The sequence below is a fragment of the Schistocerca gregaria genome, chromosome 8 (assembly GCF_023897955.1).
Source record: "Schistocerca gregaria isolate iqSchGreg1 chromosome 8, iqSchGreg1.2, whole genome shotgun sequence".
Lineage (NCBI taxonomy): Eukaryota > Metazoa > Arthropoda > Insecta > Orthoptera > Acrididae > Schistocerca > Schistocerca gregaria.
The window spans coordinates 393,239,307-393,253,398 of record NC_064927.1 but is presented as its reverse complement, the minus strand read 5'-3'; the positions used below and the strand labels follow the sequence as shown (position 1 = coordinate 393,253,398).

Genomic DNA, 14,092 nt, shown 5'->3' with positions numbered 1-14,092 from the left:
GATGCAAAACATTTTTGATGTGTGTATTATATATCTATGCTATTTGTTTTGCTTTCATGGGATGATGCACATGCCATTCAAATTGTTCTGGTATAATTCTAATTCTTCCATGATCCTTAGTAAGTTTTTCTGTTCTGCCAGCTAGACAGCCTGTAATTTCACATGATCAACTGGCAATTGTTCAGTCTTAATAATTCCGTTTATGTCTAATTACCTCAATGCCAACTGAGCTGGAATTCCACTTTTCATTCCTTTCTCAGACAAGGAATAATGCCAAGGATAAACACTCAATTTATACAGATTCTTTGCAAATTAAATTGTGGCCTAGCACCAACAAGAGCAAACTTAAGTCAAGGTAGCATGGTTGAGAGCTTCTGTGGGAGGATCACTTGACCAATGAACTGTCATATGGCAACCAATAACAACGTCATTATCAAAATATTCTGGCCTTCAATATTTAATGTGCTGTAGATTGATATCCCTATTCCTTGGCTAAGATTGTGAGTGCCAACATTTAAATCACAAGAGAGAATATTTGTGTGTTGATATACTTCTTGTTTATGTCCAGTTAACTATGAACCAAAGTTAAAAATTACAATAATACCTTAAAAGATTATTATGGTGTACTCTAACACTAATTATTAGGAGTTAGGGACTCTAAATTCACTCTGAATACAACTACCAATGAGTTATGTAGAAACAGTAATATTGCACTAACAGTTCTAGCCAGCAAATTGACAGGTTTAAGCCTTTTTATTGGCCAGTGTGTGAAACTGCACTTCTCTGATAAATCTAGAGGACAATGCATGAATGAAAATTAACAATTGTAGAGAGCGATTGAGAAATGACAGTGAAAGAGATCATTTTTTCATAATTTTGATTAAGTGTTTAATTAATAATTCATATCAAATGATCACCTAATCTTGTGACAATTGTAAGGATTAAAATTCAACAAGCAGTATCAGTATGCTCCTGAGAAAATGGAGCACTAGTTTTGGTTTTTCTGTACAGTTGTCTTAATTTCACACATTTAAGAGATTAATTATAACAGTGGAGACATCATTTTAAAAACCTCACTCTACTTGAGCATGCCAGAACACACCAAAACTACTGTTGCACAGAGAGATCTCTTGCTGGATTTCTGTTTGAAAGAAGAGGTGCAAGGGCCCTTAATGAATACACCTCCAGGGTTGCTCAGTTTACTTTTTGTGTTTCTCAACTTCACCAAGATGATTCATGTTTGTAAACCCTGTAGAAAGAAACAAAGGTGTCATCTCCTATTCAGCAGTTGTGTTGTCACCTGCTTTCATTTCTCCTTCAGGACGGAGGAATGAAAATTATGAATCTTATTTGATTCACTCTCATGTCACTCATTTCACTCACTTAGCTCAGATTTCTCACTAGTCTCTCACAGGGCTCAAAACATAAATTTTGCTGGTGTAATTTCATGTTGATACAGCACAAGAAACCAGCCTTTGGTGTTCTCCTGTTCTGACATACCTAGAAGCAGTCCTAGGTATTATATCAGAATGGTTTCTGAATCACAACACAATTACTCGTCTGCATACAGCTCCAGAGTGCATTCTAAGTTTTGGCTATCACATCTGAATCTTCATGAGGTATTACTTTTACCAGTTGCCAGTTCCCTTTACCTCTTTGTTCTGCCTGTACAAGCTTTAGGTAAAGATAATTCCCTCAGCTCTGTAGCAACTGGTGCTTTTTCCAACAATTGATTCAGTTGCTGAGTGTATGTACTTATTCAGTATTTATGTCTATCATATTGTGTATAACTGTTAAATATTCATTTTATTTCTCAAATAACTGATGATGCCTAAGTGAGAGTTAGTGGCTGGCCAGTGTTTTCCAACATTTTCTAAAGTTTTGGTTTTCCCTTCTAAATATTTCATACATACATAATGTCTGTTTTTCGATGCAATTAAATTAGTAAGTGCCAAAAGTACAGTCATCAGCTGATTCAGACATTAAGTTTATATTTGTCATTGTATCGACTTCTGAACAAACTAAAAGAAGTAATCGTCTGTCTCTCCCTCTCTCTCTGACAATTAAAACTGATCCAAGAAGAATGAAGAAAATTCTCTTACTTTTGTAATACAGCAAGCAATGTGAACAGATGTTGCTCCCTCACTAATGTTACACCCAACACCTGTCATGCAAAACACTAATCTCCTTTGACATTTCAGGCTTCAACGTGCAGATAAATGTTGAATTACATGTAGTATAATATGAACTAAACACATCCACTAACAACTGATGTCATAGCCACAACACAGTATAGCACATGCTGTGACTAATGAGATCTGAGCGAGTAATGTAACATTACTTTTTGTATAATCAGGTGCTAGTAAATAAGCACACTGTGTGCTACACTTATGTCCATATCAAATGATTTGTAACGAATAATGTTTATATTACTTTTTCTAATCTCATTGTAAAAATTATGTTTGATATGAAATTGATTACTTGTCCATCAATTCATGAATGGTGATTGAAGCTAGCTTTCAGGTGATTACAAGCATTTACCAAAGAGTCTTCTTTTTTATTATAACAGCACATTTTTGATCCAAAACTCTAAACTAATAAGTTCTCTTACTGTTTTAACAATTTTGTCACACACATAAATTGACTATGTTTTATCTTTCCTATGAAGGTCAACTTTTCTATGTTGACAACAGATAGTAACTAAATTCAACATAATGTGACAAATGAGAAACTGTAATTATCATATAGAGCAAAGCATAAAAGCAATGTGGCTACTCTATTCCATTCTGGCTCATTGTATATTTACTCAAGAACAGGTCAAATGCCATATTTCATGATGCGTTATCCAAAACCACCATTTTGACACAATGTGTTGTATATTGTTTAACTTTTTAAATCCCTAACTGTGCATAATTCTGATAGTCTGAGTTCTGCAGAGACTCCAAATATGACATTGTGTTGTTTACTGGCATAATATCCATTTAAAAAAAGTATTATTGTTATTATTGGTCTGTCAACCACTGCTTAGTAAGAAGCAAAAGGGATGATGGTGAATGAACCAATTTAGGAATTGTTACATTTATACAAAAAGTATTGATGTAGTCTTATGGAAACAGTGTATACGTTAAAATTATTGCACAGAGAAAATTTTGTGACACTGATATTAGGGAATTCTTTTTGTTATGCTGGTACATATTGCACAACAAATTAAGATAAATGTCTATATTATTTGTGGAAGAGTTAAACTCTGCGACTTTTTGGAAAATGTTTCATTTAGATGGCTTAACTAGAATACAAAGCAGTCATGAAATTCTGTTTTGAACAAGCTGTCACTAAGTCATCCAAATTTAGCGAATGTTCCTAAGTAGTTCAGTGATTCATTTTGAAATGCTAAGAAATACACTCACACTTTGGCTTATTCTTTTTTAACATGTCCAAAGCTTTGTGCCAGATTTCAACCAACAATCAAAACAACTTAATGGCCCTGTATTGAAATTCAATGCTTTGTTGCAAATGCTGTGGCTTGTTTATTTTTTATTTTTATTGAATATCTTAGAAATGGCAAAACAATCCCTAGCAAATACTCTAGACCAGTTAGATGAAAAGAGTGCTTGAGAAGAGGCCTGGACTGCAAAAGAGAGGAAACTTTCCATTGAGATAATGCACTCGACCAGGAAAATGTCTTGGTAGTGAAACTGTACCAGTTTTTCAAGCATTAATACAACTTATTGGAACATCAACTCCATTCACCACATTTTTCATCAGTATGAGGAGGGACCCGAAAGTAACAGTAATTCAGCTGTGGTGGGGAGAGAGAATGGGGAAACCCATTGTTTGACCAAGTGTCCATTAAGGTCACGCTTCCTGAGTCAGCGTGCGAAATTGTGTCACTGTCAGTGCATTGGTTTGCCCGTGAGAGCTTTTTAGCAATACAACTTTTTCCATTTCAGCGAAAATGTGATGGCAGATTGTAGAGAGCAACATGCAGCTACAAAATTTTATTTCCTGTTGGGAAAATCGGCCGTGAAAACTACCGTAATGTTAAGACTGCTTATGGGGATGCTGCTGTAAGTAAAAGCAGAGTCTACAAATGGTTTTCACATTTAAAAAATGAAGAAATGTCAATTGAAGACCAACCACATTCAGGATGCCCCTCAACATCAAGAAGTGATGAAAACATTGACAAAAATCAATGCCCTCATTTGTGAAGACTGTCATTTAACCATTGATCGCCTCTGTCGCATGTCTGTAACATTATGGAGTTCAATTCAGAGGATTTTAGCCAAAAATTTGCACATGAGAAGGATAGCAGCCAATTTGTCCCTCACCTTCTCACAGACAAACAAAGGGAGCATCGACCTCAGGCATGTTTTGAGCTTCAAAATCATCTCAAAGAGGACCCTGAATTTTTTCCAAGGTGATGAATTGTGGTGCTATGGATATGACCCTGAAACAAAGAAGCAATCAAGCCAGTGGAAGACAAGTGGCTCTCCTTGTCTCACAAAAGTTCACCAAGTCAAGCCAAACATCAAGACAATGCTCATTTGTTTCTTCGATTGCAGAGGTGTTGTGCACACAGAGCTTGTTCTCCATGGTCAAACTGTCAACCAGGAGTTCTACTTGGAGGTTTTGAAAAGATTGAGGGAGAGTATCCAGAAGAAAAGGGCAGACCTTTGGTGCACAGGTGACTGGTCGTTTCACCATGACAATGTGCAGGCCCACACTGCCCTCTCCATAAACCAGTTTTTGACCAAAAACGGCATGACACTGATTGTCAACTCCCGTAATAACTGGATGTAACCCTTGTAATTTCTTTTTGTTCCCCAGACTCAAAAGGAGCATGGAAGGAAAGCATTTTGCCACTGTGGAGGAGGTAAAACAAAAATTGCTGGAAGGAATAACGGTCATCTTGATAAGTGAATTTAAAAACTGTTTTGAGCAATGGAAGGATCATTTGAAGATCCATGTTGTGATCAATGGAGAATACTTTTTCCTCCCTCCCACCTCATACTTCCAGCTATTTCACCAAGAAAAGATGTAGGTGGCGACAGCTGTGGATGAGTATGTGAGAGACCTTTGAGCTACAGGTATGGACTGTCCTCCCTGGATAAATGTTAAATACAGGACAGAAACAAAAATATGCATTTCTGACCTAAAACTGTTTCAGTGTTGGCTGCTTCACTCCCTTATTATGTGACCCTTGAACATGTGTCCTTTTTAGCTCAAAAATCTCTCTTTCTTGTTGTACATTAATGTGATGTTCTATATGGTTTGGAAATTGAAGGAAGGAAGGAAGAAAATTTGCAGAGGAGTACATTTATGTTATGATGAACATCCTGCTTTTTTGGAAAGAAGAAAGGTAGGCGTGGTTCCCAACAATTAGATTACAGTGCCATAGAGCAACACATACCAGGTGGTCCCTGACAGACAGTAACATCATTGACAGTTATGCGTTTAACCTCTGGTAGTGGGCTGCGCACTGGAAATAACAATGTGTAGCCAATCTCCCGGAGCACACCCATCTGCATCTGGCGCAGCACCTCTTCCTTTCCCAGGTCGAGCAGCAGGCTTCCATGGTACTTCTGTAGGGGGGGTTAACATCTGATTAGTCAATAACTGCAGCAACAGCTTTCCTTACTCCTAACACACACAGCACTGTGGTTTGAGCATAGATTAACCAGTGGGAAAAGCTCCTGTCAGAGCACTGAAAAGGCAAATATAAAAGACTGACAGGGAAGTGGGGAACCCACTGCAATCCTCATTCCTTACCACAACTTTTGGCTTCCTAACATATTTGTACTCTATTAACATAGAACATTCTAAATTCTTCCATTCAGCCTATCTTTGTAGTTAATCCTTCATACAGAGCATCTCTCTCTCACTGCCATTGGCTACATTGGTCTCTCCCACTGTTTCCTTTTTCTCCCATTAATTCACAGTATATTTACACAGCCATTGTCACCTCTTTCACTTACATTCTCTATTCTCTCCTTTTGTCTTTCTTTTATACTACCACTATCTCCACAATATCTCAGCAGCTCAAGAATTATAGGGGTGTAACTTTTTCCCCCTTTACACACACCATTAAAATTTTGGTCCAAAATGCACCCTCCCCTATAACTAAGTGTTAAAGCTCACTGGTCTGGGAGGGTCCAGATCCCCCAAAGCCTATGTGTAGCCCCCACTCATCTGTATTTTTTTATTTCCATTGTCTGCTCTCTATTTTATTCTCTCTCTCTCTCTCTCTCTCTCTCTCTGGTAGTGTCTCTTCTCTCTTCTACTGTCGCTGTCCCTCTGCTATTCTCTATCAGCCCAAAAAAGTGCTAACATGACCACATGTAAAACTTTTTGGTGAGGAAGGTGAAATGTGGATTGAGGCAGCTGGTTCCCCACTTCTCTGCCAGAATGTTTTAAAGATAAACATATTCACCTTTTCTATGAATATGTTCCTCTTTAAAAGCACTTTTCTGGGTCCTTTTTCCTGCTACTGTTGGGTGTGCTGCTACTATAAAATGAATTCCATAGTTCAATAAACTTTTGACAGTTTATTTATATACTTGACACATTTATGTACATTGACACTTATAAACAACAAATAAGTATGCATAACATTAAGTTAACAGAATATTGTTTGCTTCACTTTTTTCTAGATACTTCACACATCAACTGCAATCAAGCAAAAATACCTGGCTTATTATTTGTATCTTAAAACAGTAAAAAGTTATTAAAATATTACTGAATTTTCAGCCCTTTCACAGTTTTACATAATTTTTGGCAGTAATTTTAAGTTATTTTTTGGCATGTTGAGACCCTTTTAGTTCATTTTTGTCGTTGCAGTGACACTTTGTGCATATTTGTGTGAGCATGAAGTGCTCTTTACACAGAGACAGCATGTCAAGGTTTTGCAGGTGAAAAACTGCTGATAAACATACTTGAGTGACTCCAAAAGCCTTCTGATGACCCTAGAACTCTTTTTTTTTTTTACTATGCAAGATAGAACTACATTTATGCCTCAGACAGGATATTATGTGGGTATGTATGGTAACTTTGAACCTCTGGATCTCAGTTATGGATAATGATACTGGAAAAAGTTAGTAAGATTCCTGATAATATCATATTAAAACACATGGTGAAACTTTCAACAATTTGCCATGCATAGAAATTACAGAAGTTGCCATTCCCATAATTGGTACTTTTCATGACCAAAAAATTGTGGTTTTCCAGTGTTTTCTCAGGAACCACCCAGGAAAAAATTGTACTTTTATAAGCTATCTAATGTCCATCCTAGCCCACACCTAAAGCAAAAGAACCAACTAATTTGCTCAATTTACCTGGGCTGCAGGAAGTGAGTAATGTTCAAATTTTGACCCTGCACTGTAACATAGTTACAGTATGTCCATTCCTTCAAGAGATATATGGATAGTTGCTATGCCAAAGGCTATCATAAATGCTTGACACCTTATCTCTGTGATAAAAATAAAACACACAATATGATCCCCTGAAAATTTGTATTTTCACACTTTACGTTTTGGAACTTGGTGGTAACTTGCACCATCGTGCACTGACCGATATCATGTGTAACTGGACTGGTACAAACAAAGAAGTGCAAACTAACATGAATACTTACTGGGTTAAAATGGTTTAAGCCACCATATTATATTAGTGTTTACTTAAAATGTGTAGTACATGCCATGAATGTAAATATATGACACAGGACTTTAGAAGCAAACATATAAATACTAAATATGTACACAGCAGCACTGAAGAGAAGGACTGTAAGTATTAGACATATTGAGAAGTTGGTCAAAGATCTTTATAAGAATATTTTTGTCATATGCTACAAAAATATCTCTATGATTATTTACTTGGCAATGTAGAGGACTACACTATATTTCGTTAACATCTTTGGTACAGTTTCATATGTAAACAGAAAATGAAGTTGCTATCTCTAAGCATAAGAAAACACAGGTGTTACAATACAAGGTAGAAAACATTATAAAACCCTAATGTTACACAGTATCATATTCATTGCATATGCCTGATGACATGTATACAGGGTGGTCCATTGATAATGACTGGGCCAAACATCTCATGAAATAAGCATCAAATGAAAAAACTACAAAGAACAAAACTCGTCTAGCTTGAAGGGGGAAATCAATGTCACTATGGTTGGCCCGCTAGATGGCACTGTCATAGGTCAAACGGATATCAACTGTGTTTTTTTTTAAAATAGGGCCCCCACTTTTTAATACATACAGGTATTTATGTAGTACATAAAGAAATATGAATGTTTTAGTTGGACTATTTTTTTCGCTTTGTGACAGAAGGCGCTGTAATAGTCATAAACATATAAGTACATGGTATCATGTAACATTCCGCCAGTGCAGACAGTATTTGCTTCGTGATACATTACCTGTGTTAAAATGGACCATTTACCAACTGCGGAAAAGGTCGATATCATGTTGATGTATGGCTATTGTGATCAAAATGCCAAACGAGCGTGTGCTATGTATGCTGCTTGGTATCCTGGATGACATCATCCAAGTGTTCGGACCGTTCGCTGGATAGTTACATTATTTAAGGAAACAGGAAGTGTTCAGCCACATGTGAAATGTCAACCATGATCTGCAACAAATGATGATGCCCAAGTAGGTGTTTTAGCTGCTGTCGCGGCTAATATGCACATCAGTAGCAGACAAACGGCGTGAGGATCGGGAATCTCAGAAACGTCAGTGTTGAGAATGCTACATCAACATCGATTGCACCCGTACCATATTTATATGCACCAGGCATTGAATGGCGATGACTTTGAATGTTGTGTACAGTTCTGCCACTGGGCACAAGAGAAATTACGGGCCGATGACAGATTTTTTGCATGTGTTCTATGTAGCGACGAAGCTTCATTCACCAACTGTGGTAATGTAAACCGGCATAATATGCACTATTGGCAATGGAAAATCCATGATGGCTGTGTCAAGTGGAACATCAGCGACCTTGGCGGGTTAATGTATGGTGTGGAATTATGGGAGGAAGGATAACTGGCCCCATTTTATCGATGGCAATCTAAATGGTGCAATGTGTGCTGATTTCTTACATAATGTTCTACCAATGTTACTAGAAGATGTGTCACTGCATGACAGAATGGTGATGTACTTCCAACAAGATGGATGTCCGGCACATAGCTTGCATGTGGTTGAAGCGGTATTGAATAGCATATTTCATGACAGGTGGATTGGTCGTCGAAGCACTTGACAATAATCAGTTTTAAATAAAAAAAATAAATACATGACCTGTCATTCCTTAAACACATTAGATGGAATGTAGACACCGGGCTACAGATGACTTATCTAATATATCAATACATTATGGTTATGTACAGAATAGCATTCGACAATAAACAGTTTTAAATAAAAAAATAAATACACGACCTGCACGTTCACCAGATCTGACGTCCCCGGGTTTCTTTCTGTGGGGAAAGTTGAAGTACGTTTGCTGTTGTGATCCACCGACAATGCCTGACAACAAGCACCAGTGTATTGTCAATGCATGTGCGAACATTATGGAAGGCGAACTACTTGCTGTTGATAGGAATGTCATTACACGTATTGCCAAATGCATTGAGGTTGACGAACATCATTTTGAGCATTTATTGCATGAATGTGGTATTTACAGGTAATCATGCTGTAACAGCATGCTTTCTCAGAAATGATAAGTTCATAAGGTACATGTATGACATTGGAACAACTGAAATAAAATGTTCAAACGTACCTATGGTATTTTAATTTAAAAAAACCTACCTGTTACCAACTGTTCATTTAAAATTGTGAGCCATATGTTTGTGACTATTACAGTACCATCTATCACAAAGCAAAAAAGTGGTCCAACTAAAACATTCATATTTCTTTATGTAATCACGAATATGTAATAAAAAATGGGGGTTCTTATTTTTTAAAAATGCAGTTGATATCCGTTTGACCTATGGCAGTGCCATCTAGCAAGCCGGCCATAGCGCCATCTGGTTTCCCCCTTCAAGCTAGACAAGTTTCGTTCTTTGTAGTTTTTTCGTTTGACTCTTATTTCGTGAGATATTTGGCCTGGTCACGATCAATGGACCACCCTGTATAAACAAACACCATTTACATCATAGACGTAATGGAAATAGTTGTAGTAGTGAAACAATTACTGTCACACATTGACTGTATTTAAAGGAAACTTTCATATGTAAATAAAGTCTCATTACAGAGTTTAATTGGAAACTTAGTATGTCAATAATGCTAGTATCATAAAGAAGGGGAGGGGAATGAACAACAACAGCATAGCCAACCATGTATTAAAATTTGACTTTAAGGAATATTGACAACACATGTATATCAGTAGGGGCAGTGATGAGTAACATTCCTTAAACAGTGTAAAACTTTAGCTAAAGGCATTAGAGGCTCAGCCATTGAGTATGCATTTTGAGAGGCATATAGAAAAAAATCTATACATAATCAAAGCAAGTGATTTTGAAACAAAATATGTACTTGCATATACACAGACTTAAACACATTAGATGGAATGTAGACATCTGGCTACAGATGACTTATCTAATATATCAATACATGATGGTTATGTACAGAATAGCATTTGACAATAAACAGTTTTAAATAAAAAAATAAATACATGACCTGTCGTTCATTAAAACGAGAACTACACCTTGGGACTAGAAACATACTTTAGGTGAAGGCAACTTATTGACCAAAAGTCCATGTCAAATATAACAAAAGTTAAAAATAGAATTACCGAGTGTTTAGCATACTCAGCGTAAAACATCTGGAGATAAATTACAAAAATTTTATAAATGTTTATAAAGAAGAACGGAAATATACAGGGTGTCGATAACAAAGCGTAATATAATTTATCTGTACTGCAGCCGTGTAATGAAGAACCCTAAAAGGGGGTATGAGAAAGCTGTGTGCAATAAAAGTATCATTACTATCAGCTGCTAACACTGAAATGATAGATAAAACTTATCACATGTATGTCAGGCAGTCTCTTCATATTATTAAACTAAGCTATAAGGTTTATGATGATGACAAGCCTGAGGGGATGGTGGGTAAGAGGAAGGAGTAATGGTATAATTCAAAAAGACAGGTTATGAATTAGAATCAAGTAAGTGAAAGACAACACTGAAGTTCTTAAAGAAAGCCTTATTTTTTAAAATCTTTTTGTTCCTTGAGAACATCATTTGGATGTTTTTTAAAGTTACAAAAGATTTCAATTTCCTCCAAGAGGCTCATACTTAATGCCTCTTTTTGCTTGATGTAGCATTTTCATATTATCATCAATGGTGCCTATTGTGTGGTTACAAGCTTTACACCTAAGTTCTTTTGTAGTATTGTTGAAGTACTATTATCAGTTTGAAATCCAACCTTACATTACTTTTCATAAAGACATTATTTATTTTGTCCGAGATATTACCTGCATATGGAAAACTTATGTATCTGATTTTTTAATACTTTTGTCTTTAGGTAGTGTACTTTTTTTAGTCCACTCTATATGTTTTAGCTTTTTTCTTTTTCTGTAAGTATTATCAACTAGCAGTTCTTAGCATCCAGTACTTACAGCTACTAATTTCAGTGTATTTATTTCATTGTTAAAATTATCCGCCCCGATAGCTGAATGGTCAGCATGACAGACTGCTGTCCTAAGGGGCCCAGGTTCAATACTCGGCTGGATTGGGGATTTTCTCCACTCTGGGACTGGGTGTTGAGTTGTCTTCATCACTATTTCATCCCCATCTGGCATGCAGGTCACCCAATGTGGCGTCAAATTTAATACGACCTACACTAAAGTGGCTGGACCTGCCCCATAAGGGGCCTCCCGGCCAATGATGCCAAACACACATTTCCACTGTTAAAGTTTACAGTAGACATGAGGATTCTTAGCAACCTGTCAATCATACAATGGAAGTATGCATGCTTATATCTTACGGGATGGCAAGATTTTTCATGAATAATAACATCCGTGGTAGTTTCCTTCCTGTATATGTTAAAGGTTAGTCTGTTATCTGCTTTTGAAATCTCTTGGCTCAGGAAGTTAATTTTATTATCTTTTCCTATAGTGAATTTCAAATTTGGATGGGTATTATTAAACAGATTTCGTTGGCTACTTTGTCATCACCACTGACTAGTATAATGGTGTCATCTACATATCTTTTATAGATAATAATCCTGTCTGTTGGATCTGATTCATTGTTTAGGATCTTGTTCTCAACGTTATCCATGAATATATTGGCTAGAGTTCCAACCACGCAACACCCCATTGCTACTCCTTGGGGTTGTTTATAGAAACCATCATTAAAAGTTTAGTAATTGTGTTACAAGACAAGTTTATTCCATCTATTACCTCTACAATTACTGGAATAGGTAGAGTACAGCGTGTAACTAAATTCTTTCTGATCAGTTCAATGGTTTCATCTATTTGGACAGTGGTGTGTAAGTTAGTAACAGCTAACGAAAAAAGGAGTGGACCATTAGGTATCTGTCATTCTTTAACTGATTCTAGGTGACCTGCAGTATTTTTTCGGATGTATTTTTTGGAGAAGACATATTGTAGCTTCACTTAAAGATTTATTCAGCACTTGCACATACAAGAGCATTGAGTGAACTGCCTCCAGCCAGAACACATACAGTATATTTACAGCTATAGAACATTCCAGTACAATGATTCTTGACATTTGGGATACTTCTAGAATGTACTCAAACTGAATACAGAAATTAAAATTGTACAGTCCAGGTGAGTTTTGAACTCACGACTCTCCATGAAACAGTTTAGTATCATAACCACTACACCACGGTGCTGCTCAGCTTCTTCTGCGACATTGCTCCCTTCTTAAGAGAACAGTGTCTCAGTGTTACGTCGTCCTTGTTCGGGAATGAGTCATCGGTCCTGCGTGCTCTGACTCCTGATGACTGATTCTCACCCTGGCGGTGATCTTCTTAGAACTTCTTTTGCTGCTATGCTCTTCATCACCTTTCTGCTTGTTGCCTGTCGCTGGAGCTTCAAATTTACCATGGGTTGCAGGATCCTTATAGGGCTTCATTCAAAGGATGTGGACCGTATCTCTGATCTTTTGTCTTGTGTCGGGGTCGAAATCTTCAACTTCATAAGTAACATCAGACAACTGGCTTACAACTTCATAAGGTCCAAAGTAGCGCCTGGGAAGCTTCTCAAAGAGCCCAACATTCTGAACAGCAGTGAAGATCCAGATGAGACAAGAGGGCGGTGGCTTGTGTCATACCGTCGGCAATTGTTTTCTTGAGCCTGCAGTGTGCAGAGTCAAGCTAACTGTCAAGCTTCCTCAGTTCTGGTTAACACTTGGCCAATGTAGTTGTCGTACACGTCATCAGGATATAACGGAAACACAGTGTCAATTGTCGTAGTCACCTCATGCCCATACACCAAGAAAAATGGCATAAATCCTGTGGAGTCTTGTTTGGTGGTGTTGTAGGCAAACGTCATAAAAGGTAGCAGCTCATCCTAGTTGCTCTGCTCAACATTGACGAACATTGATAGCATGTCAGCCAAGGGCTTATTAAGGTGTTCAGTAAGCCCATTAGTTTGCGGATGGTAGGCAGTCATCATGTGATGAGTAATGTTGCACCAATGGTTTATCTCTGTCACAAGATTCAATTGAAAAACTTTCCCTCAGTCCATAACTAATGAACTTGGGGCACTGTGTTTTAATACAATGTCTTCCACAATGAATTTGGCTGCCTCAGATGCTTCGGCTGTTTTCACAGCTTTTGTAATAGCATAGCGTGTCAGATAACCAGTGCAAACAATAGCCCATCTATTGCCACTAGCAGATGTTGGAAATCATCCTAGGAGGTCAATCCCAACCTGGTGGAAAGGCGTTTTGGCTGGTGGAATTGGTATGACTTGGCCAGGTGGTTTCTAAGAAACTGCCTTTCTCCTCTGGCACTCTCGACAGTGCGACACACAGTGACTGACACTCCTAAATAAACCTGGCCAGAAAAATCTCTTGCGGATTCTTTTGTACGTCTTAATAAATCCTAAATGTCCGGCCTCAGATGTGTCATGGAATTTC

At 37.4% G+C, this 14,092-nt stretch overlaps 1 protein-coding gene across 2 annotated transcripts in view; it reads right to left on the bottom strand.

Annotated features, from left to right (window-relative positions):
* The window catches only part of LOC126283931 (serine protease gd-like), a 199,224-nt gene that overhangs the window by 95,237 nt on the left and 89,895 nt on the right, over positions 1–14,092 (bottom strand). For both annotated transcript variants that reach the window (XM_049982317.1, XM_049982316.1), the window contains exon 3: positions 5,411–5,582. In XM_049982317.1, the coding sequence (XP_049838274.1) occupies positions 5,411–5,582 (172 nt within the window). The remainder of the gene's footprint in view (positions 1–5,410; positions 5,583–14,092) is intronic.